Below are 23,689 nucleotides of genomic sequence, written 5' to 3'. Positions count from 1 at the left end.
GAGTGGACTTGGGCAGATTGACAAGCCACCCGAAATGAACAAGCGTGGCGAGAGTGAGCGAGACACTCCGCTGACAGTCTGCACTGGATGAGGCCTTGACTAGAAGGTCATCCAGGTAGGGGATTACTGCCAACCCCTGGAGATGCAGGACCGCAACCACTGCTGCCATGACCTTGGTGAAAACACGAGGGGCCGTGGCTAACCCGAAGGGGAGAGCCACGAATTGGAAATGTTCCTCTCCGATTGCAAAGCGTAGCCAACGCTGGTGTGAAACCGCAATAGGCACATGCAGATAAGCATCTCTGATGTCGATGGATGCCAGGAAATCTCCTTGGGTCATTGAGGCAATGACTGATCGCAGAGACTCCATGCGAAAATGCCGCACCTGAACATGCTTGTTGAGAAGCTTGAGATCCAGGATGGGCCGGAAGTAACCGTCCTTTTTGGGGACTAGGAAGAGATTTGAGTAGAAACCTCTGAACCTTTCCCGGGCGGGAACCGGTACAATTACTCCGTTGGCCTGCAAGGATGCCACGGCCTGTGAGAAGGCGGCGGCTTTGGAGCAGGGGGAGTGGACAGAAAGAATCTGTTTGGCGGGCTGGAAGAAAATTCTATCCTGTAGCCGTGGGAGATGATATCCCGCACCCACTGATCGGAGACGTGTTGAAACCACACGTCGCCAAAGTGGGAGAGCCTGCCACCGACCAAGGACGTTGCTGGCGCAGCCAGATAGTCAAGAGGAGGCTGCCTTAGTGGCAGCGGCTCCTCCGTTCTTCTGAGAACGCGGCTTCGCGCGCCAGTTGGGTTTTCGATCTTTGGCTGAGTTAGTGGACGAAGCTGAGGGCTTAGAGGATGACCAGTTAGAGGAACGAAAGGAACGAAACCTCGACTGGTTCCTGCCCTGGACAGGTTTCCTGGTTTTAGTTTGTGGCAAGGAAGTACTCTTCCCGCCAGTAGCTTCCTTAATAATTTCATCCAGCTGTTCACCGAACAGCCGGGACCCAGCAAAGGGGAGCCCAGCAAGGTACTTCTTAGAAGAAGCGTCTGCTTTCCACTCTCGAAGCCACAAGATCCTGCGGATCGCGAGGGAATTAGCAGAAGCCACCGCCGTGCGGTGAGGAGCCTCCAGAATGGCAGACATGGCGTAGGATGAAAAAGCCAAAGCCTGGGAAGTTAAGGCAACCATCTCGGGTATAGAGTCCCTGGCGAGGGAATGTATCTCCGCCAGAGAGGCAGAGACTGCCTTAAGAGCCCACACTGCTGCAAAGGACGGGGAGAACGAGGCTCCTGCCGCCTCATATACAGATTTGGCCAGAAGGTCAACCTGGCGGTCAGTGGGATCCTTAAGAGAGGTGCCATCGGCCACAGATACGACTGTCCGGGCTGAGATTCTAGACACCGGAGGGTCTACCTTTGGAGAGTGAGCCCACTCCTTAACCACTTCTGGTGGAAAGGGAAAACGGTCATCAGAACTACGCTTTGGAAAGAGTTTGTCAGGACAGGCCCTGGGCTTGGTAACAGTGGCCTGAAAACTGGAGTGGTTAAAAAAACATACTCCTAGCTCTCTTAGGTGAGGTAAACTGGTGTATTTCTACCAGAGAGGCTTGTTCCTCAGACACTGGTGGATTGAGGTTCAGTACGGAGTTAATGGATGCAATCAAGTCACTAACATCTGCATCACCCTCAGATAAGTCAATGGGGTACATAGAGGTAGCGTCTGAGCCCACAGTAAAAATATCCTCCTCGCCCTGCACCTCAGCTCGTGAATCAGAGCCGTGGGACGAGGAAGGAAAAGGGTCCCTGCGTCTCCGTTTAGGAGGACGGGGTCCTAAAACATGCTCTGAGAGCTCTGCAGAGCTCGGAGCAGAAGAGGCGCCCTGAGAAGGGGGCTGATGCATGGTCAGCAGAGTCCGGGACAGCTGTCCCATGGAGTCGGCAAAAGACTGGGAGATAGCTCTGGAAAAAGGTGCTACCCAAGCCGGGGGTTCAGGCACCGGGGCCGGAGCAGCCGGGGGGACCCCTGAAGAGGCTCCAGGCTGAGGCACCACCATGTTAGAGCAGGCATCACAATGTGGATATGTGCTCGGTTCAGGCAGAATGAGCTTACACGCAGTGCATATAGAGTACAGCCTTGCAGCTTTACTCCTAGTGAGAGACATGCTGCTGAGGTGGAGGCTCTGCAGTAAAGACTACACTCTTATAGAATGACCCCCTGAGAGTGTATAATAAAGCCCACAACCAGAGGTTGTGGCTTACCAGACCGGTTTTTGTGTGCCCTCCGGATTCCACAGCTCGGACCCCCAGTAGGTGCAGAAGTTACAGCAGCCAGCGCCGATCAGTGTGTGAACGCTGATAAAATGGCGCCGGAGTGAGGAGGGGGGGCGGGGTTTAGCCCAAGAGCGGGAATCCGGAGGGCCAAGGAGAGATACAGGGGAGGGAAACATCTCCTCAGAGAGGAGTGTCCTCCCCTCTGCTGAACGGCCGGTGGGCGGCGCCGCACTGTTCCCCTGCAAGACTGACATGCAGGGGAACTGAAACGAAACTAGACCGCAACTGAAGCCGGGGCCTAGATTTTTACATGCGGCCGACTAGCAGGCACTCTCGGCGTGGTTCTCAGGAAAAACCAGAGAACCGGCCGGAATTCACAGCAAAGTCAAAAGACACACTCTCCCCTCAATAAATGTACCCGGGACCCCTGGAAAACGTCTCAATACTTAGCTTTTGAGACGCAGGGCCAGGTCCCTGGGGGGGGGGGGGGTAAACGCTCCGTCCGGCAGGATCCTGACAGGGCTGCGGATGGAGACCGGTCTCCTGCAAGGCAGAGAGGACCGTGATGGCTCCCACTTCAAGCCAGAGCCTCAGAGGATGGTGAAGGAGCGCGGCATGTGAAGGCTCCAGCCTTGTAAAGTCAACCTTAACAGCACCGCCGACACAGTGGGGTGAGAAGGGACATGCCGGGAGTCCAGACAGGACCCGCTTTTCTTCCAAATCTTTGAAATCAAAAATCTTAAAAATGAAAAATCAGAGAATGCATGTGTGTGTGTGACCTCCTGAAACACAAAGCATTGAACTGGTTAGATTGTCATCCAGGGGTTGTATTTAGCCCGGAGGGAGGAGCTACACGTTTGAGTGTAGTACTTTGTGTGTCCTCCGGAGGCAGAAGCTATACACCCATGGTCTGGGTCTCCCATAAGGAACGATGAAGAAAAAGAAAATTAATTTCCTCGGTACAAATGATACAGAAACTTGTCATTAATGATAGGCGCATGTACTCGCCACTGCTCAATACATGACTTGACCGAGTATCAGGATGATTGGGTACACTTGGTGCTTGGCCAGGTATCATAGGTGCTCGGATATGTCATTCGTGATACAGCGAACACAAAGAGCAGGCTTGCTTCAATGAACGATGGAAGCCGGCAGTCCAGTGAGAGCCACTTGCAGTCTGAATGGCTCTCACTCCTTTCATTATACTCGCTACTCAAGTCGACCCTGTCCAAGCGTCTAGAGCACTCGAGCATCGTAGTGTAGTGTTCACTCAACATGAGTACAAAGCACTGTATTGCTCGCTCATCACTACTTGAAATCTACATCTGCTTAATCATTACAGCAAGGCTAATCCTCTTCACAGTTATAACGAATGCCAGCGATGCTGTCTCTGTACGGCCACTGTACACACCAGTATGAGCGCACCTACACCAGCTTTGCCTTATTTTACTAAGATACAACCGAATCTCTGTACAGCTCTACAACAGAGGAAAACAGTTCCGTACAAACCTTGATAATTCATCCAATATTTTCTGTCTGGCGTAACTGCAACATAAAGTATCCTCATCAATGACTGCAGCGCTGAGGGGAGGCCAGGAGGGGCGCTCTTCATCTCCCATTTTCTGGGTCTGTTCTGTACTGTTAATCCAAGAAGAAATTTGCATCCAATCGTGCCACAAAGTGAGATGGCGCCAAAGGATATTAGGTCCAATATCAGACATGTCTGCAAGAATAGAAATGAGAACCACGAAATGAATGGACATTCCCTTTAAATATAATCCTCTATCATGGAAGATAGGAGAATGCACGCTCTGCACAGCCAATCACATTAGAATGTGAGGTGCCGTGGACGAGGCCTTAGGCCACTTTCACATTGCGTTCTGACCTATGTTCACAGGTCCCGTCGGTGCTTACATCCGAACCCCCTGCAAAGCGGGATTCAGACACATGCGCCAATGGGGCCATTGACTATAATGGTGCAAACGGAGTGACCGTGCGCTCTGTCATGCACCATTTTTGGGCGTTAATGCTTTCTGGAGGAAGACACCCAGTAGCAGTCTACTATGTCTGAGTGTGTGCCTCCAGAAAGTATGTACGCCCGAAAATGGTGCACGACAAAGCGCACGGCGACTCAGTCTGCACCATTATAGTCATTGGCCCATTTGGCGCATGTGTCCGAAACCTGTTTTGCAGGGGGTTCGGACAGAAGCCCCGACGGGACCACTGAACGAAGGTCAGAACACAGTGTGAAAGGGGCCTAACTGTTCTGCAACATTTGTTGCTGGATTTTAAGTAGAATATTGCAATCATTGTCCATGAATGACTTCCCTCCACTAAATGAGAGGGTGATATATGGAGTGCTTTACTGCAGGACAAGGAAAAAGCAGAGAAACGCTGCTGACCTCACATCTCCTGCCCTAGCAATTCAGTAACCTGGACCTCAGTGAGACTAACTGCAGTCACACCAACATATTTAGGGTTTCCGAGGACAGAGGGCTTTAAAGGGACCCTGTCTACATGAATATGCAGTCCAATCTGCAGGCACCATGTTACAGATGAGGCGGAGCTGAGCAGACTCGTATAGTATTGTGAGAAGAGAGTCAGTACAACTTGTGTTTTAATCATATACCTGGGATTTTGGGTCCAGTAGGTGGTGCCATCAGTGACTGACAGCTCTATTTGTATTAGTGTACATACAGAGAAAGCTGTCAATCACTGATAGGACCGCCCACTGGACTGAGCATCTCAAAAGAGCAGAGGGTTAAAGGTTTGGTTTTAAAGAATCATGTTTATTAAAAGGGGTTTCTAGCTGTTGGGAGCCCCCTGGCAAGCGGCAATAATTTGTGCAATAACCTGCCAGCGAGTGTTTAATTTAGCCATAGTGTCACCATTGGGGAAATTAACATTACACATTTCCAATAGAAATCAATGGGCTGTTTGTATAAAGTGTAGACATGGCAGGTATTTCAGAGTGACGGCCATTCTTTTTCTCAGCCTAAATGCTAGAGGAGGGTCCTGAATGATGATCGATCAGGGTCCCAAATGTGGGACTTTTACGGTATATGAATTCTGCATTTCCTAACTGCATTTGAGATTGGATTTTCAGACTTGTTTACAGCCATAAAATGGACCAGAATTAGAACATTGATAACCTTCCTGTATGACAAAATGACAGTGAATCCTCTCTCACCTGTGTTTTTCCTCCATGGCAGTAGAAGTGCCTCCTGTGTCTCGGAGTCCCAGTCCTTAGCCCAGTGCAGAAGCAATGTCTCCGGCTCTTCTCGCACAGCATTCAGTGCACTCTGCAGCATCTTTACCTCTGGAGATGTGGCACAGATTCCCCATGAAGGCCTGGAAAAGATGTAAGAGCTCACGATTGATGTTACCCTTATGCGCTGTATTGTTCTGTACAGTAGATTACCTGGGATTAACCATTCTTTTCCTCTTGTCAGTAATCGGACACTCGTTACTATACAGTTCCTCTAGTCTGCACACTGTATGGATCGCTTCTTGCTGCTGTTCTGAAAAATGTCCTCGTTTCTGCAGCAGGTCAACCTAAAAGGAGAAACTTCCAGGTCAGATGTCACCAAGCTCAAAGTGGCAAACAACAACACACCATACCCACCAAGAGTGTCCGGACTCCTAGATTTGAGGTGTGCAAACATATACCATGAAGTTGGTCCCATCTGGAATAGCCCTGGAATAAAGATTCAAGGATTTATATCATGAAGCATAGATACGTCTAACCACCCGCCAGTCTGGAGCCATGTTACAGAAAGATCAAGCTGTTTTAGCGATCATCCTAGAGCACACATTCAGCAATGGTTCTCTATATGTCCCAAACTGGAGGGGCCATTAAAAACACACATTAATGATCTGCAGCAAGCAAATCAAACTTAAGTAGATTTTATCTGGTTTGCTATAAAACTGATCTCTCCAAGCAAGTGAGATAGGCCAAGCAGACACCAGGGTGGCAATAAGAAAGAGCCCGTAGCTTTTTGGTGCCACCTGTCATCTTAAGCCACATCCGTGGCATACAAAGAAGCTTCATATTCTTCACTTGCTTTACCTATATAACCAACAAGTTTAAGAAAACCCAATAATGGCAACTGCACAATCAAGACCAAAATGTACCTATAATATATTATACCTAGAATTGTGAAATAAAATTCAGAAACAATATAAATTTAATTCTAATAATAAAAAAAAAATGGATTTATAGAATTTTTTTTTTTTAAAAGGTAACCTGTCACCAGATGTTTATATTACTCACCTAATGGTCTGTGCAGAGCAGACTGGTCGGATGGGTGTCTCAGTTATCTGGGTCCTCGCCTCCTCTTTCGACCATCTTTGTCCTCCTTCTGAAGCTAGTGTGGATGTCGCGTTCTACGTTATACACACAAGCAGACAGAGGTCCTGCGCAGGCGCACTTTGATCTGGACCCAACGAAACGCCCGTGAGCGCGAAACGGCCGCAGTCATCTCTGACGCCCCCACATCCCTCCCTGCTTTTTGATGTCTATTTTTTAAAGAATAAACGAAGATTTTTACTTGGTGAGTGCCACATCCTTTCTTCTTCTATTTGAGAGTTATTACATGTGTTGTAATGGAGAGCGTTGCACCACAGGTGCTTTTTTTAAGTCTCTGTCGTGAGCTATTTGTTGCACTGCGTTACTTAAAAATGGATGAGGAGCAGTGAAAGTGGTTTTAGTGCCGGACTTTCCTTTTTTTGGATGAACTATGGATTTGCTGATAGGGTAACAGACTCCCCCTGTTATGATCCGGTAACTGTGGAAGATTACAAAAAAACTCCCATTGGTGAAAAAACACCAAGAAACAGGAGTAGTTGGAACCTGGGCTGACCGCAATCCCCTATCAGACCACACTAGAAGTAGCCGTGGAGCATTCCTAAAAACCTAGATGCGACATCACAGACAGAGAAACTAGCTACGCCTCACAGAATGAAATGAGGAAATCTACCTTGCCTCAGAGTAGTCCTCAAAGGAGTAGATAGCTCCCCACATACAAAGATTACAGTGATATAGGAAAACACAATACTCAGATAGGAAAAATAGATTTAGCAAAAAAGAGGCCCAACTAGAGACAAAGCAAAGGAAAGGAACCAATTGTGGTCAGTGCAAAATCCCTATAGAAAAATGCCAAACTCCTGAAAGTAAAAATGGCCCTGAAGGCCTAACGACCTCCCCCCCACTATATCAGGTACTCCTGTAAATAATGGGAGAACAAAATACCAAAAAAGAACACAAAAATACAGAAGAGCAAATAATCAAATTAGACAAGGATAAAATCCCTTTTCCTGCAGGAGAGCTAGCACAGGGGGAACCCCCATGCTCACAACACAAAAGAATCCAAACTTCACCTGCAAGAAAACAGAAACAAAGCAAAACAAGGAAAAACAACACCTAAGGTGTAAACCAGGAAGCAAGGCAAAATCTGAAAACTTATCTGCAGAAGTCTTGCTCAGAGATACAGGGAAGGACAAAGCTCCAGGCCAGGAACAAAGAATGAGAAAAATACAATTATAACCGGTGCCCGCAGGGCATAAAGTGCTCTCCTATATAGACCAGACTTGTCTGCAATAGGACTTCCTCAATTCCCAATTAACGGCGACACCTGTCTGAGTCACAGGCTTAGATTCAGCTCCACTACCATTCCTGGCCACCAGAGGGAGCTTCAGAACAGCACCCACACAGACGACATTCACAACACCCCCCACTTCTGTCTAATCACTTTGATGCCATGATTGCAATTGACTGTGACATAGGAGTTCTTAAACTACCAGGATTGCTGATCTCTGTAATTGTGGTAGTGACCGGCAGCTGTCCGCTCCCGCTGCGTCTGGGAGGCGGCCAAGCTCCGATTTCCATTGTACGGCTGGTGGCATATCACTGGGACATGGCGTCAATATATAACCGGCAGAGCAAAAAATGATTTTGACCCTGAGTATTCACTAGAACAAATTAGCAGCAACGCTAGAAGGGACATCAAGAGGTAGCTGCACTGACATTTCCTAATACCATTGCCACTTTGTTATCGTGACTAGATGTGTCAGAGTACTCAAACTGTGGTGGGCTCACTCTTAAGGCCGCTTTACACGCTACGACACTGCTCAAGCGATCTCGTTGGGGTCACGGAATTTGTGACGCACATTCGGCCGCTTTAGCGATGTTGTTGCGTGTGACACCTATGAGCAATTTTGCATCGTCGCAAAAACGTGCAAAATCGCTAATCTGTGACATGCCCCCTATTCCCAATTATCGTTGCTACTGCGTGTACGATGTAGTTCGTCGTTCCTGCGGCAGCACACATCGCTATGTGTGACACCGCAGGAACGAGGAACCTCAACCTTACCTACGGCCGCCGGCAATGAGGAACGAAGGAGGTGGGCGGGATGTTACGACCCGCTCATCTCTGCCCCTCCGCTTCTATTGGGCGGCCGCTTAGTGATGTCGCTGTGATGCCGAACGAACCGCCCCCTTAGAAAGGAGGCGGTTCGCCTAGGCAAGTAGTGTGACAGGTCTGAGCGATGTTGTGCACCACGGGCAGCGATTTGACCGTGTCGCACAACCGATAGGGGCGGGTACACACGCTAGCGATATCGGTAACGATATTGCAGCGTGTAAAGCGGCCTTTAACCTGCACAATATTTGGCTAGTCATACAGTTATTGGGTAGGTTCATTGTACATCAGTGATATCATCAGGTCCCAAAACGGTTTATACAAACCCATTCTAAAGCCTTCATTATAGATGTAGTCTACACGTACAGATGAGAACACTCATTATTCTAGGCACTATGTGCATGTGATCTGTATTCTAGACTTCACGTATGATGCATTGCTCACCATGTTCTGGAGGAGCTGGCAGGCCTCTGACACACGAGTCTCCAGTAGACATCTGAAAACCAGTTTCAGACCTTCTCTTTTGAACCAGGTTAAGCTGGAAGGGTAACGGCCCTGCGCTCGGAGGAAGGCTTGTGCCTCAGGGATACAATTTGTCAGGATGGCATCCGAAATTAAGTTCTAAAAAAGAAGGACGAGACATAAAAGTACAGGAAAACAGCAAATCATCCAAGCCAGCCGTCTGAATATTCCTGCTGTAGTTTAGGTTTGTCCCACACCACTTTACCTCCACAGACATATTCTCCCACGCTCCATGTCTTCTCTCAGCCTCTGGGATCTTGACAATAAGCGGCTGCTGTGGAAACCTCTTCATGAAAGGTCGGAGCTTGGCAATGTAACCGGTCAGGATTCCCATACATTTTTCTAGGTCGGGGTCTGGCTCTAGGCAAAAGAAAAACAGCAGCTCGCTAGCATAACTGTCACATATAGACATATCGGGTGACTCGTGCTTGTGTCATTAAAGGGAACCTATCACCAGGTTTTTCCCTTATGAGCTGCGGCCACCACCAGTGAGCTCTTATATAGCGCATTCCAGAATACTGTAAATAAGAGCCCAGGATGCTCTGTATAATGTAAAAAAAGAGAATTTTATTACTTACCGTAAATTCTTTTTCTTATAGTTCCGTATTGGGAGACCCAGACCATGGGTGTTTAGCTTCTGCCTCCGGAGGACACACAAAGTACTACACTAAAAGTGTAGCTCCTCCCTCTGAGCTTATACACCCCCTGGTAGCCAGTGCTAGCCAGTTTAGTGCAAAAGCTGAAGGAGAATAGCCACTCACAAGTAGAACCGAGTAAGAACCGGAACAACCGGAGACTCTGTCCACGACAACAGCCGGTGATAACACACGGAACAAGAAAATTGCCAACAGGCAACAGGGAGGGAGCTGGGTCTCCCAATACGGAACTATAAGAAAAAGAATTTACGGCAAGTAACAAAATTCTCTTTTTCTTTATCGTTCCTTTGGGAGACCCAGACCATGGGACGTTCTAAAGCTGTCCCTGGGTGGGAATAAACAGAAAAAACTAAGTAGGCAGAACCTAACTTCACAAATGGGCGACCGCCGCCTGAAGGATGCGTCTGCCCAAGCTCGCATCTGCCGAAGCATGAGCATGCACTTGGTAGTGCTTCGAAAAGGTATGCAGGCTAGTCCAAGTGGCAGCCTGACAGACTTGTTGAGCCGTAGCCTGGTGCCTAAAAGCCCAAGAGGCACCAACAGCTCTGGTCGAGTGTGCTTTGATCCCCGGCGGGGGAGGCACCTGAGTACTCTGGTAGGCGTCTGAAATGGTCGATCTAATCCAACGGGCCAAGGTCGGCTTAGAAGCAGAGAGACCCTTGCGCCGCCCTGTGGTTAGCACAAAAAGAGAGGTGCACCGCCTAAGCGCAGCGGTGCGAGACACATAGATCCGGAGAGCACGCACCAGATCTAGAGTATGCAGCGCTTTCTCAAAGCGATGAACAGGGGCCGGACAGAAGGAAGGCAAGGAAATATCCTGGTTAAGGTGGAAGGGAGAGACCACCTTAAGAAGAAAGTCCGGGGTCGGACGGAGAACTACCTTGTCTTGGTGAAAAACCAAAAAAGGTGACTCCGAGGAGAGCGCAGCCAAATCAGAGACTCTCCTGAGAGAAGTTATGGCAACTAGAAAGGCCACCTTTTGAGAAAGACGATACAAAGAAACCTCCCTAAGAGGCTCGAAAGGGGGTTTCTGCAATACTGTGAGGACCAAGTTAAGGTCCCAGGGATCCAAGGGCCGCCGATAAGGCGGAATGATGTGAGACGCACCTTGCATGAAGGTGCGGACCTGAGCCAGCCGGGCGAGACGCCGCTGGAACAGCACTGATAGAGCTGAGACTTGTCCCTTGAGAGAGTTGAGGGACAGTCCTAGCTGCAGACCGGACTGTAGAAAAGACAGAAGGGTCGGCAACGAGAATGGCCAAGGAGAATGGCCGGAAGAGCGACACCAGGACAGGAAAATGTTCCAAGTCCTGTGATAGATCTTGACGGAGGAAGACTTACGGGCCCGAGTCATAGTGGAGATGACTTCAGGAGGAATACCAGAAGCCGTCAAAATCCAGGACTCAAGAGCCATGCCGTCAATTTGAGTGTCGCAGAATTCGGGCGGAAAAACGGACCTTGCGAGAGCAGGTCTGGACGGTCCGGAAGATGCCACGGCATCTCCACGGACAGTTGGAGCAGGTCCGGATACCAAGCTCGCCTGGGCCAGTCCGGTGCAATGAGGATGACTTGACGGCCCTCCATTCTGATCTTGCGCAGGACTCTGGGCAAGAGAGCTAGAGGGGGAAACATGTAGGACAGACGAAACTGGGACCAGTCTTTAACCAGAGCGTCCGCGGCGAAGGCCTGAGGATCGTGGGAGCGAGCCACGTAAACTGGAACCTTGTTGTGACGGGATGCCATTAGGTCCACGTCCGGAGTGCCCCACTTGCGGCAGATTGACTGAAACACTGCCAGGAGCAGGGACCACTCGCCACCGTCCACGGATTGACGGCTGAGATAATCTGCCTCCCAGTTTTCTACGCCAGGGATGTGGACTGCGGATATGGTGGACTTGGAGTCCTGCGCCCATTGAAGAATGCGTTGGACCTCCAACATTGCCAGGCGGCTGCGTGTCCCGCCTTGGTGATTGATGTAGGCAACCGCTGTCGCGTTGTCTGACTGGACTCGAATGTGCCTGCCCGCCAACAGGTGGTGAAAGGCTAGGAGAGCTAGAAGCACAGCTCTGGTTTCCAGCACATTGATTGAAAGGGCTGACTCGGACGGAGTCCAAGTGCCCTGTGCTCTGTGGTGGAGATGTACCGCTCCCCAGCCGGATAGGCTGGCATCCGTGGTGAGACTCACCCAGGACGGAGTCAGGAAGGAGCGCCCTTGGGACAGGGAGAGGGGTCGAAGCCACCACTGAAGAGAGCTCCTGGTCCGTGGCGACAGAGCCACTAACCTCTGTAAGGAGGAAGGCCGCTTGTCCCAACAGCGGAGAATGTCCAGCTGCAGAGGACGCAGATGGAACTGGGCAAAGGGAACCGCCTCCATGGAGGCCATCATTTGACCCAGCACCTGCATCAGACGCCTGATGGTATAACGGCGGGGCCTCAGGAGAGAGCGCACCGCCAACCGGAGTGACAGCTGTTTGTCTAAGGGCAACTTCACAAGTGTCGGCAAAGTCTCGAACTGCATCCCTAGGTACGTGAGACTCTGGGTCGGAGTCAGAGTGGATTTGGGAAGATTGACAATCCACCCGAATTGGGCTCGGGTGGCGAGAGTGAGCGAAACACTCCGCTGACAGTCTGCGCTGGATGTACCCTTGACCAGAAGGTCATCCAGATAAGGAAGCACTGCTAACCCCTGGAGGTGCAGGACCGTAATCACTGCCGCCATGACCTTGGTGAATACCCGAGGGGCCGTGGCTAACCTGAAGGGGAGAGCCACGAATTGGAAATTATCCTCTCCTATCGCAAAACGTAACCAACGCTGATGTGACACTGCGATTGGCACATGTAGATAGGCATCTCTGATGTCGATGGACGCCAGGAACTCCCCTTGGGTCATAGAGGCAATGACTGATCGCAGAGACTCCATGCGAAAATGCCGCACCCGGACATGCTTGTTGAGAAGCTTGAGCCGGAAGGTACCGTCCTTTTTTGGAACTAGGAAGAGATTTGAGTAAAAACCTCTGAACCGTTCCTGAGCGGGAACTGGGACAATCACTCCGTTTGCCTGCAAGGACGCCACTGACACTGGCGGATTGAGATCCAGCACAGAATTAATTGAAGCAATCAAATCACTAAGATCTGAGTCACCCTCAGAGAAAATCGATGGGATACATAGCCTCCGAGCCCCCAGTGAGGGCATCCGCCTCATCTTGAGAGTCAGCTCTTGAGACAGAGCCGTGGGATGGGGAGGGGGAGGAAACCCTGCGCCTTCTCTTAGAAGGACGGAGTCTGGGATCAGATGATGAATCCTCCGTGAGCTCCGATGGACGGAGGTCAGAGGATAGGAGTCCTCTGTCAAGAGTATTAGAGGCACCCTGTGAGGGGGGCTGATGCATATTCATCAAAGTCCTGGACAAAAGCCCCATGGACTCAGCAAATGACTGGGATATGGACCTAGAAAAGGACTCTACCCAGGCCGGGGGTTCAATCACAGGTGCAGCAGCAGCCTGAGAGACCACTGGGGGTGAGACTCTAGGCTGTGGCACCGCCAAGTTAGAGCAGACATCACAATGTGGATAGGTGCTCGGCTCAGGCAGCAGGAGCTTACATGCAGTGCATGCAGCATAAAGCTTTGGAGCCTTGCTCCTTGTGTTAGACATGCTGCTGGAGTGGGGGCTTTGCAGAGAATGAACCCCAGGAAGAATATACAGAGGTCCACAACAGGAGACCGGCTGTGGCTTACCAGACCGCTGAGCGCGGAGTTGTGTGCCCTCCAGATCCCAAAGCCTGGTCCCCCAGTCGCAGCACCTTAGCAGAGATGCAGAATGTAGGATGTCCCAGAGCAGAGTGAACTCTGCCTGAGAAGAGGGCGTCCCTATAAAAGAGCGGGAACTGGAGGGCTATAGAGACCTGCAGGGAAGGAGGGACGCTCCAGCAGTGGGGAGTGTCCCTCTCCTGTGTAGAACAGCCGCCGGGAGGAGCCGAACCTGTCCCTCTGCATGAGTGACATGCGAGGGCAGGAAAATGAAACTAGGCCTCCGGCAAAGCCGGGGCCTAAATTTAAGCGGCGAGGCCGACAAGCAGGCACCATCGGCGCGGTTCTCAGGCAAAAGCTAGAGAACCCGCCGGAAAAGTTAAAACAATCACATACAGCATACTCTCCCCTTACAATAAAGAACCGGCACCCCCAACATAAACGTCTCAGGTACTTAGCTGCTGAGACGCAGGGCCATGTCCCTGGGGATGAGTGCTCCGGTCCAACAGAATCCTCAAGGGGCTGTGGATGGAGACCGGACTCCTGCCAGGCATGGACACCGTGCTGGCTCCCACTTCAAGCCAGAGCCCAGAAGGGATGGTGAAGGAGTGCGGCATGTAAGGCTGCAGCCTTGTAAAGCAACCTTAACAACACCGCCGACACAGTGGGGTGAGAAGGGACATGCCGGGAGTCCAGACATGGACCTGCTTTTCTTCAAACTCTTTCCAAAAGTCAAACAAATCAGATGAGAATGCATGTGTGGATGTATGCCTCCTGACACAAAGCAATAAACTGGCTAGGACTGGCTACCAGGGGGTGTATAAGCTCAGAGGGAGGAGCTACACTTTTAGTGTAGTACTTTGTGTGTCCTCCGGAGGCAGAAGCTAAACACCCATGGTCTGGGTCTCCCAAAGGAACGATAATGAGAACACCTTTATTATACTTACCTGTGGGCGATCCCATGGGGGTCGCTGGTCTCTGTCCGGTGCCTCCTCCCCCTTGTGAGATCGCCTCCTCCTGCCCAACCCCGTGTGCATGAAGCGTCCTGTGTCATTCACACAGAGGCCTCTATTGCGCTCCTGCGCATGCGCACTTTCCTAGTGATTGGCTGGGTGGCAATTCAGGAGTGGCAGAGAGTATGGAAACCTCATAGTTTACTTTTTGCTCTGTTTAAAAATTACTCTTAACACAGCAAAAAAAAAAAAAAATGGGAATGGACAGCCACTTTACACCAGATGTACAAAAACGTCCCGTCACGTCCCCTTATAAAGGTTGGACATCAACGGATGGGAGTTCAAAGTGACGCCATCTGCCTTACTACAGTGACGCAAGCGCTCAGCATAGAGCACAGGATAATTGTGAGTTGAGCCTTACTACGATCTTTGTGAGGCAGAATAAATAACATCAATAGAAGTTGAAGAATTGGCTTTGTTACTATTGTTTACACCGTTCATCTTCTGGTATAAGCGATTAGGCGGGTGTATTCCTCTGATCAGTACGATTACAGCAATACCAGATTTATATAGTCTTTTTTTTCTAGGTTTGGCGACTATTACACTAATAATGCTTTTTTTTCAAAATAAATGTTTTTTGCACCACCCAATTTTGAAGACTTATTTTTTTTTATTTATTTTTGTGCCAACAGTCTTGTGAGGGGTCATTTTTTTGCGGGATGAGCTGGAGTTTTTATTGGTACCATTTTGGGCCACAATAATTTTTACTGGTTTCTATTCCATTTTTTGTGATCCAGAATCAAGAAGAAACATGAATTTAGGAATAGTTTTTTTCTTGTTGTTGTTTTTACATCATTCACTGTCAGAAAAGTGATGATAGATTTATTCTCCGGGTCTGTACGATTACAACGATACTACATTTATAGATAATTTTTTATGTTTTGCAGGTTGACAACATACAAACAATTTCATAGAAAAAAAAAAAATAATAATTTAATATATATATATATTTTTTTTTTTTTCTCTCACAGTTATTGGTATAATATTTCTCTCTAGTTTATTGTTATTTAGTCAGACTTTCTATAAAAAAAAAAAAAAAAAATAATTTTACTTTTTTAAACTTTTTTTTACTTAATCCCTATATGGGACATTAACTTTTAGTCAGCGTGATACTTATAGAAGCCTCTTAGACCATGCTCCTGGCATGATCTAATAGGCGGACCCAGAAGTCAACATGACATACATTTCCAATCATTTTGCAGAACCCTTTCCTGATCATGATGCAAGTGTACATCAAGTGTTGTGAAGGGATTAGAGGAGATCTCAGGATTTCACGATCAAACTATTTATTATGCTCAGGTACGGTAGTTCTTTCCAAGACAAGATCAGCAATACCTTTAAATGGCAAGTATGTTCTGCCAATACTGAGAAGTCAGCGTCACTGCTCAGTACTCAGTGAGCAGCAGCTGTAAGCACACTCTGGCCTGGACTCCCCTGTGGACATGCTAACATGCTAACATGCTAAGACGGTGGACTAGTCGGGGGAAATAACACTCTCGGGACTAGTCCCCTCGCTCATTAGCATATCATAAAAGGATCTTTAGAAATACATTTTTGTAAAGATCTCTTTATCTATGCAAGAGTATACAGGGATGGTTAGGCAGATAATAGCAATATGCACTCAGAACTGCTCATGGTTCTGGATGCATAGGGAACCAGGCAAATTCACTTTAAATTGAATCTGTTCCCATTTAGTCTGAGGGCAGCAAGAAGTAGAGGCTGAGACACTGATTTCAGGGATGGGTCACTTATTAGGCTGCAATACAATTAATGTTTATCAGCAGGAGATTATCACTGCCGGACTAGGTGCCTGCATGCACCCTGGTCCAACCACATCCCCAGCACTGATTAGCAGCTTACAGTCATTATACAATGTACACAGAAAGTTGTGGTGTGGGTGGGCTTAGCTTTTTGAGCTCTGCTACATACAACACCAAATAACTCTGATTGTGTCACATCTACTGCACCCAGTGAGTGACATAGCTGGAATCAGGATCTCTTTTCCAACATTATGCTACTCTCATTTGAGGTATCAAAAACCTGGTGAAAGATTCCCTTTAATAGGAAATATGATCAGAAACATACAGGAACGTACCAGATTGTAAATTGCATATGGTCAGCAACTGAGAATTAAGGAATTGGAGCGTAAGCTGCAACAAGTGCTCCGAGAAGTGTTTACTCTGAGTCTCCTGATCCGTGACATGGATGCAGGAGTAGAGCAGATCCAGAGCCGGAACAAGGTCTTGGACATCTGTACAAAATTGGAAAAGAATCAAGAGGATGTAAGAAAAAGTGTAAATGAAATACAGACGACAAAATGCTTTAATGTGGTCTGTGTCCTTACTGGAGAGGAAAAGCTCAGAACGAATGTTTCCATCTTCAGAGGGTAAGGAGCTCAGGATTGTCGCTTTGCTCTTTAGGAAAAAATCTACTGTATCCAATTGCCTGTTCTCCAGGCCGGCCTGTGAGAGGACAAAGACATAAAAAGCAACCCGAAGAATAAAGAGAAAGCAAACAAAAAAAAAAAATAGCTCATTTCCTTTACCTCCAGTGTTTGGATCGGTACAGAACAGCGCCCCCAATTATTCAGGTGGCAGAGAGTATCTGCAGTACTGGCACTACCATGGATCATTAAACGGGTCAGGAACTCATTCTGTGTCACCGAAAAAAGGACAAGCGAAAGGCCACGATCTAAAGAAAGAACAGTCATTGAATCCTAATATAGTATTGCTGCGTGATGTTCACATTTGCATCATTTCTTTCCCACTAAGGGTGCTTTCACATCAAACTGCATATGACCGGATCCGGTGGATTGAATATGCAACCGCAATTGTTATTTTACCAGATCCTGGATGCAGCGGGGCACACAATTTATGGGTCGGCACTGGAGTCAGCTGAACTCCTGATCTCACAGCCCGCACACGCTGCGATGGATGCAGGTTAACAACAGTCACTGCCTGCTGCCGATCACGTGTGACCGTGTGCGGGCTGTGTGGTCAGGAGTTCAGATCAGCTGAGAACACCAGTATCGGCCGATTACTTGTTCTGTGTCCCGCTGCATCCATCGCAGAGTGTGCGGGCTGTGAGGTCAACTGAGTTCAGATCAGCCGACTCCAGTGCCGGCCAAACTCCGCTGACCTCCCAGCCCGCACACTCTGCGATGGATGAAGCGGGACACAGAACAAGTAATCGGCCAACACTGGAGTCATCTAATCTGATTACTTATTCTGCTGGCTGTGTGGTCAGGAGTAGGGACGAGTGAGCAGTAAAATGCTCGATGGGCGGAGCCCATGTCGATTTTTTTTTTTTAAATTTAAAAAAAAAAACCCAAAAAACTAAAAAAAACAAAAAAAAAAACCCCAAACACATAACCCTAACCCTAATGTGGGCTCCCGCTGCATTTTCTATTGCTAAGCGTAAAACAAGTAGCTACTGGCTGCTAACCCCCACTGCTTGATGTTACCTTCACTGGCAATGGAAAATCCAGGGAAGCCCTTTTTTCCTTCAGCTAGGTCAGCAATGTTTGATTGGCCAGGGTCAGACACCACAGCCATTCAACTGTTCTGTCCCACTGGTGGTAGCAGTCAGCCGGAAATGGTACCGGCGCTGCTCTGTCTTCTGATGGTGGCTGGGGCCGGGTACTGAACATCTGTCACCTATTGATTAGAATGGGAGGTGGATGTGAAGTATCTGGCCGCGGCCACTATCACAAGACGAAGCAGTGCTGGAACTAAGCAAATCCGGCTGTCGCCACTGGGACAGACACCAGGTGATCGGCGGGGGTGCAGGGTGCCGGACCCCAGCCAATCAGACATTAATGACCATTCTTAAGTACAGGACAACCCCTTTAATACTGGTAACTACATTTAATTTAATCCTTCCACATCACCTGACTTACCCGTGATCACCAGAGAAGCTTCATCATCTGGAGAATGAACGCACACAGCTTTTCCCAGAGCATGGTAAGTAACGTCCTGTGTGTCCATGTCCCAGTGTACCACGGTGGCACACATCTCTTTTTGTAGCACATAGAACAAAGCACCGTAGGACGACACAGACCAAATGTGAAGACTTAAAGGATCCTCCATATCATCTTTTAGGGCTTTCACCCAGCCTCCCCCAACTACTGTCCAGCTGAAAGGTGCTCCAGAGGACAAGTTTCTTGGCTGCATCTCAGCGGCCTGGTGGCAAATAGGGAAGTCAGGACGGCTCTTAGTCTTGTAGAGAAGTGACAGTAATGTGTCATCCCACGACCTGTGCAGAGAACAGATTACGAGACGTGAGGACACTGAAGTGAAGTTAGCCATAAACAAAATGAGAAGGTCTGAAGATGCCCCCTACTAATACGTTTATGACAAATTAATGGTGTCTCTACCTATATAACACAGTTTTGGAATTATTAACATTTTTACTAAGCAAGAAAGTGATCTTAAACCAAAACCACTTGTGAAAGAGTTAATACTCCTATAAAGCACTGCGTAAGTAAACCTCATCAATTCAGGGGTTAAGAAGCAGGCAGAGCTATTCCTCTGCACCATACATACATGGCTAAAAGTGTTGACACCCTTAAAATTGTTTCAGAAAATGAAGTATTTTATTTCTCCCAGAAAACTATTGCAATTACACATGTTTTATCATACACACACACACACACACACACACACACACACACACACACACACACACACACACAGAATAAAAAAAAGTGATAATGGATTATAATTTCCCCAAAAAAACTGTTGGCACTCACCTTAACAAGGAACCAGTCACCAGGTTTTTTTCACTATGAAACCAAAAGTGTCACCTTCGGCGGCTCCTGGGCTGCATTCTGTTAAGGTGCACCTTGTTCCTGACTCCCCTTGCAGACCCCATAAATATATTTATAAAATCTGCTGCCACATATGTAAATTAACCGTTCTGTTTGAATGGGCGTCCTTGTCTTCGGCTTCTGTCCCTCCTTCTCATCATCTAAGTTGCTCTGCAAAATCTCGCGTCTGTGCAGAGTTATTCCCGGCTCGCGCAGGCACAGTTCGCTCTGCCCCATAGCGGGCAGAGCCGGAAAAGTAGGTGCGCTTGTGCAAGGCGGTAAGGTCTCTGCGCAGCATTTGAGGCAGAGCTAAGTGCACATGCGCGAGAATTAGGTCGGGTACCAGGATGACGCAGGTGACGTCATCCACAACACCGGTCATAATATTGCGCCTAAGCACACCTATGTTTTTGGCTCTGTCCGCAATGCGTTTTCGTTCGATTCTAAAAAAAAAAAAAAAAAATGGTGACAGGTTCCCTTTAATATTTGGTTGCACACCCTTTTGGAATAAATATATGTAATCAATCGCTTCCTATAACCATCAACAAGCTTCTTGCACCTCACCTGGAATTGGGGATCACGCTTCTTTTGTAAACTGCTCCAGGTGGTGGGAGAAGGCAACCTTCAGATATCAGTTTAAGATTTCTCCACAGATGTTCAACAGGGTTTAGATTCGGACTCATTGCTGCCACTTCAGAAATCTCCAGCACTTTGTGTCCATCCAGTTTTGGGGCTTATTAAATTACTTTTGGAGTCACTGTCCTACTGAAAGATATAGGACACAAACTCAGCTTTCTGACACAGGGCACAACAGTGCAACCCAAAACCCTTTGGTAATCTTCAGATTTCATGATGCCTTGCACAGTCAAGGAACCCAGTGTCAGAGGCTGCAAAACAAGCCAAAAACGTCTTTCAACCTTCACCATATTTGACTGTAGGTACTGTATGTTTTTCTTTCTAGGACTCATTTCATTTTCAGGAAACAGTAGAATGATGTGCTTTACCAAAAAGCTCCATATTGATCTCATCTGTCCACAAGACATTTTCCAAGCAGGATTTCAGCTTGCATACATTTTGTCAAACAGCAGCCTAGCTTTTCATGTTTGAGTCAGCAGTGGGGTCCCCCTGGGTCTCCTGCCAGTGTTTCATTTCATTCAAATGTTGACGAACAGTTCATGCTGACACTAATACATCCCGAGACTGCAGGACAGTGTGAATTTATTTGGAACTTGATTGGGGTTGATTATCCACCATCCTGCGTTGCAACCTTTCATTAGTTACAGTGCCATGGTTTGTAAATTTCTTGATTATATTGTGCACCATGGACAATGGTACATCAAGATCTCTGGAGATGGAATTTTAACGTACAGATGTTGATTTTTTTTTTTTTTTAACAGTTTTGATTCTCAAGTCCTCAGACAGATCTCTTCTTTTTTTGTTCTCCATGTTTAGTGTGGCACATACAGATACGCATGGAAAGACTGAGTCAACTTCTCCCCTTTTTATCTGCTTTCAGATGTGATTTTCATATTGCCCACACTTGTCACTTGCCACCAGTGAGTTTAAAAGAGCATCACATGCTTGAAACAAAGTTGTTTACCCACAATTTTTGGATAGGTGCCAACAATTTTGTCAGACCCATTTTTGAAGCTTTTTTGTGACATATCTAATTTACCTTTTTTCCTCTATTTTTTCGTGTTGTTCCAATACACACAAAGGAAATAAACATGTGTATAACAAAACATGTATAATTGCAATAATTTTCTGGGGGAAAAAACTTCATTTTGTGGAACAATTTCAAGACTGCCAATACTTTTGGCCATGACTGTATGTTATTACGATAGAGTCACCGATTAATTCTGTACAGTGTAGTATGGATAGAGATAGAGAGAGATATATATATATATATATATATATATATATATATATATATATATATATATATATATATATATATATATATATATATATATATATATATATATATATATATATATATATATTATATATATATATATATATTAAATATCCAATATGGGACTCCTTAGATTTTGTAAAGGCAGGCTAAACTTCATAACCCAATATTTTAGATTTCACCTGTAACTGCACAGCCAAGTTACAAGCTTCTTGTGGTTGCATGTAGACAGTCCGAGAGAATGTGTAATCTGAACAGGTATTAGAAACATTTCAATGTAGGTTTTAGAATAGGATTTCATTGCTGAAACACATGACTATCATCTGTAAGGGATCTAGAAGACAATGGTGAGGAGCAGGAGACATTGTGAGTTCTTGTCTGCTAGACATGGCCAGCCTTTGATTCCATATCTTTCTGACATTTTCCTGTCCCTTTTCTTCTTTTACACCAAGGAAACTTTTACACTTTATCTGCAAACTTTGACCTTATCATTTATACTTTTACTCTGCAATAAATATTTTTACTTATTATCTTACTAAAAGCTAGAGTGGAGCCAATACATCTGCATGACCCTGGTCTAGAGGTCTTCAGATGAGAGCCCAGCCAAACTCTTCCTACCTTCCTTACAGCATCTACGGTTCCTTTTATTAGACGACATGACAGGACGTCATATGTGCATCATCACACAACAATTACATCCTGGCCAGGCCGGCTAATCAAAAGAGGTTTATAAATGTCGGCAGGTCGGAGGAAGCTCACAAGGCTCCTAATGGCCACGGAGTAGTGACCTGGCTGCTGGACCCAGGTCCTGCAAATCAATTTGATCATTTCTAACTTAAAATCTGTTGTATATGATTTTTATTTAATGGGAACTGCTAAGATGATTCATACTGCCAAAGAAACCAGCACCATGCATCAGAGTCTGGCTTCACGATTGCAGACAGATTGGAGAATTTCAGAGAAAAATCAGTGTTTCAGAGAAAAGATAGAGAACCGGTCAGGACCTTAGCCAAAAGAGATAGTAGCTCGGACTCCTCCTTGGCCAGGTGCTTCCAGTGCCGCTTTAGATGATCAACAGGTCTGTCAAAAATTAACGCAACCGTCTGTTGAGTACTGGACTACCATGTATGTCTCATTCCATTTTTTTGTATGGAATAATTGCACACTTACTCTGCAATTTTTTGAAGTCCAATATAAATGAATGAATGACAAATTGGGATTCTGATCTGGCATATATCCTGAGTCATATTGCAAAGGCTTGTTAAAAATCCACTTGTGACTTTTAGGATCGCTACTTCCAATAGGTGGCGCTGCGCTAGAGTTTGTCTCCTTTACTGGAGAGACAATTTGAATATTTCCCAGAAGGGCGTGGCAGCTATAAGTCCCCTTACTGGCAGCCAGATAGACTGGCTTGCAAAGTCTCCATAAGGAGAATAGTGTTCCCCTGTGGTCCCCACAAAGCTTTCTCATGAGCCAGATCAGACACCCCATACTTTGCACTGACGAGGGGCAAGCACCCCGAAACACCGTGTCTGCAAATTGGGATTCTGATCTGGCTTATATATCCTGAGTCATATTGCAAAGGCTTGTTAAAAATCCACTTGTGACTTTTAGGATCGCTACTTCCAATAGGTGGCGCTGCACTAGAGTTTGTCTCCTTTACTGGAGAGACAATTTGACTGAATGAATGAATGGGAGAATATAATCCATTTTGTTCTTATAGAAACCATCTCTTCTTATAACTGAATGATGTCATAGGGGTCAGCTAACACTGATGGGCAGGGAAGTTTCCCATTTCTACACAGCCCTGCAGCTCTTATTAGTGCATAGTTCTGAGAAGTTATTTCTTTGTTTGGGATACTATATAAACTCGTCACAAGATGTAATAAAGCAGAAACTTTCAGTACACCACAACGTATGTGTGCTGCAATGATTTCCCAAGTGCTTGTAAAACAAATCTTACTAATTTGGAGTTCCAATGGCATAGAAAAAGTGTATTTTGCTCAAAAACTAAAACGGCACACACATGGCCTTCTCTTCAATTCCTGATGGTGTGCAATAGGACACAGTTTTCGAGAAACTATGTAGTGTAGGACAGGACCTGGATGGAGTGTATGGGTCACAGAGGTGCCTAGCTTCAGTGATGTCAAACATAGAAAGAAAGCTCAAGGACCTAAAGTGCTGAGAGGGTTTTTAATGGTCTCAAATTTGGGTGCAGGGTGGGACTGGCTGCTTTGATTCCTCTAGCTGTGGTTTTGTTAGGCTGCCTAGTTATCATTTAGAGCAGCTGATCTCACTAAAAAGGTGTCCGTCTATGGAGAGAGGAAGAGACCGGTAGCTGC

At 47.0% G+C, this 23,689-nt stretch overlaps 1 protein-coding gene across 1 annotated transcript in view; it reads right to left on the bottom strand.

The window, feature by feature from the left end:
- Positions 1-23,689, bottom strand: part of SPG11 (SPG11 vesicle trafficking associated, spatacsin) — a 124,599-nt gene that overhangs the window by 82,844 nt on the left and 18,066 nt on the right. The window contains exons 7-16 of the mRNA XM_075346095.1: positions 18,524-18,879; positions 17,171-17,316; positions 16,970-17,087; positions 16,721-16,876; positions 9,415-9,569; positions 9,132-9,308; positions 5,894-5,965; positions 5,690-5,823; positions 5,459-5,619; positions 3,778-3,991 (exon numbers count right to left, since the gene is read on the bottom strand). Of these exons, the coding sequence (XP_075202210.1) occupies positions 3,778-3,991; positions 5,459-5,619; positions 5,690-5,823; positions 5,894-5,965; positions 9,132-9,308; positions 9,415-9,569; positions 16,721-16,876; positions 16,970-17,087; positions 17,171-17,316; positions 18,524-18,879 (1,689 nt within the window). The remainder of the gene's footprint in view (positions 1-3,777; positions 3,992-5,458; positions 5,620-5,689; positions 5,824-5,893; positions 5,966-9,131; positions 9,309-9,414; positions 9,570-16,720; positions 16,877-16,969; positions 17,088-17,170; positions 17,317-18,523; positions 18,880-23,689) is intronic.

This window comes from Anomaloglossus baeobatrachus, chromosome 4 (genome assembly GCF_048569485.1).
Source record: "Anomaloglossus baeobatrachus isolate aAnoBae1 chromosome 4, aAnoBae1.hap1, whole genome shotgun sequence".
Taxonomy (NCBI): Eukaryota; Metazoa; Chordata; class Amphibia; order Anura; family Aromobatidae; genus Anomaloglossus; species Anomaloglossus baeobatrachus.
The sequence above is the reverse complement of the archived record's forward strand: the minus strand, read 5'-3'. Positions and strand labels throughout refer to the sequence as shown.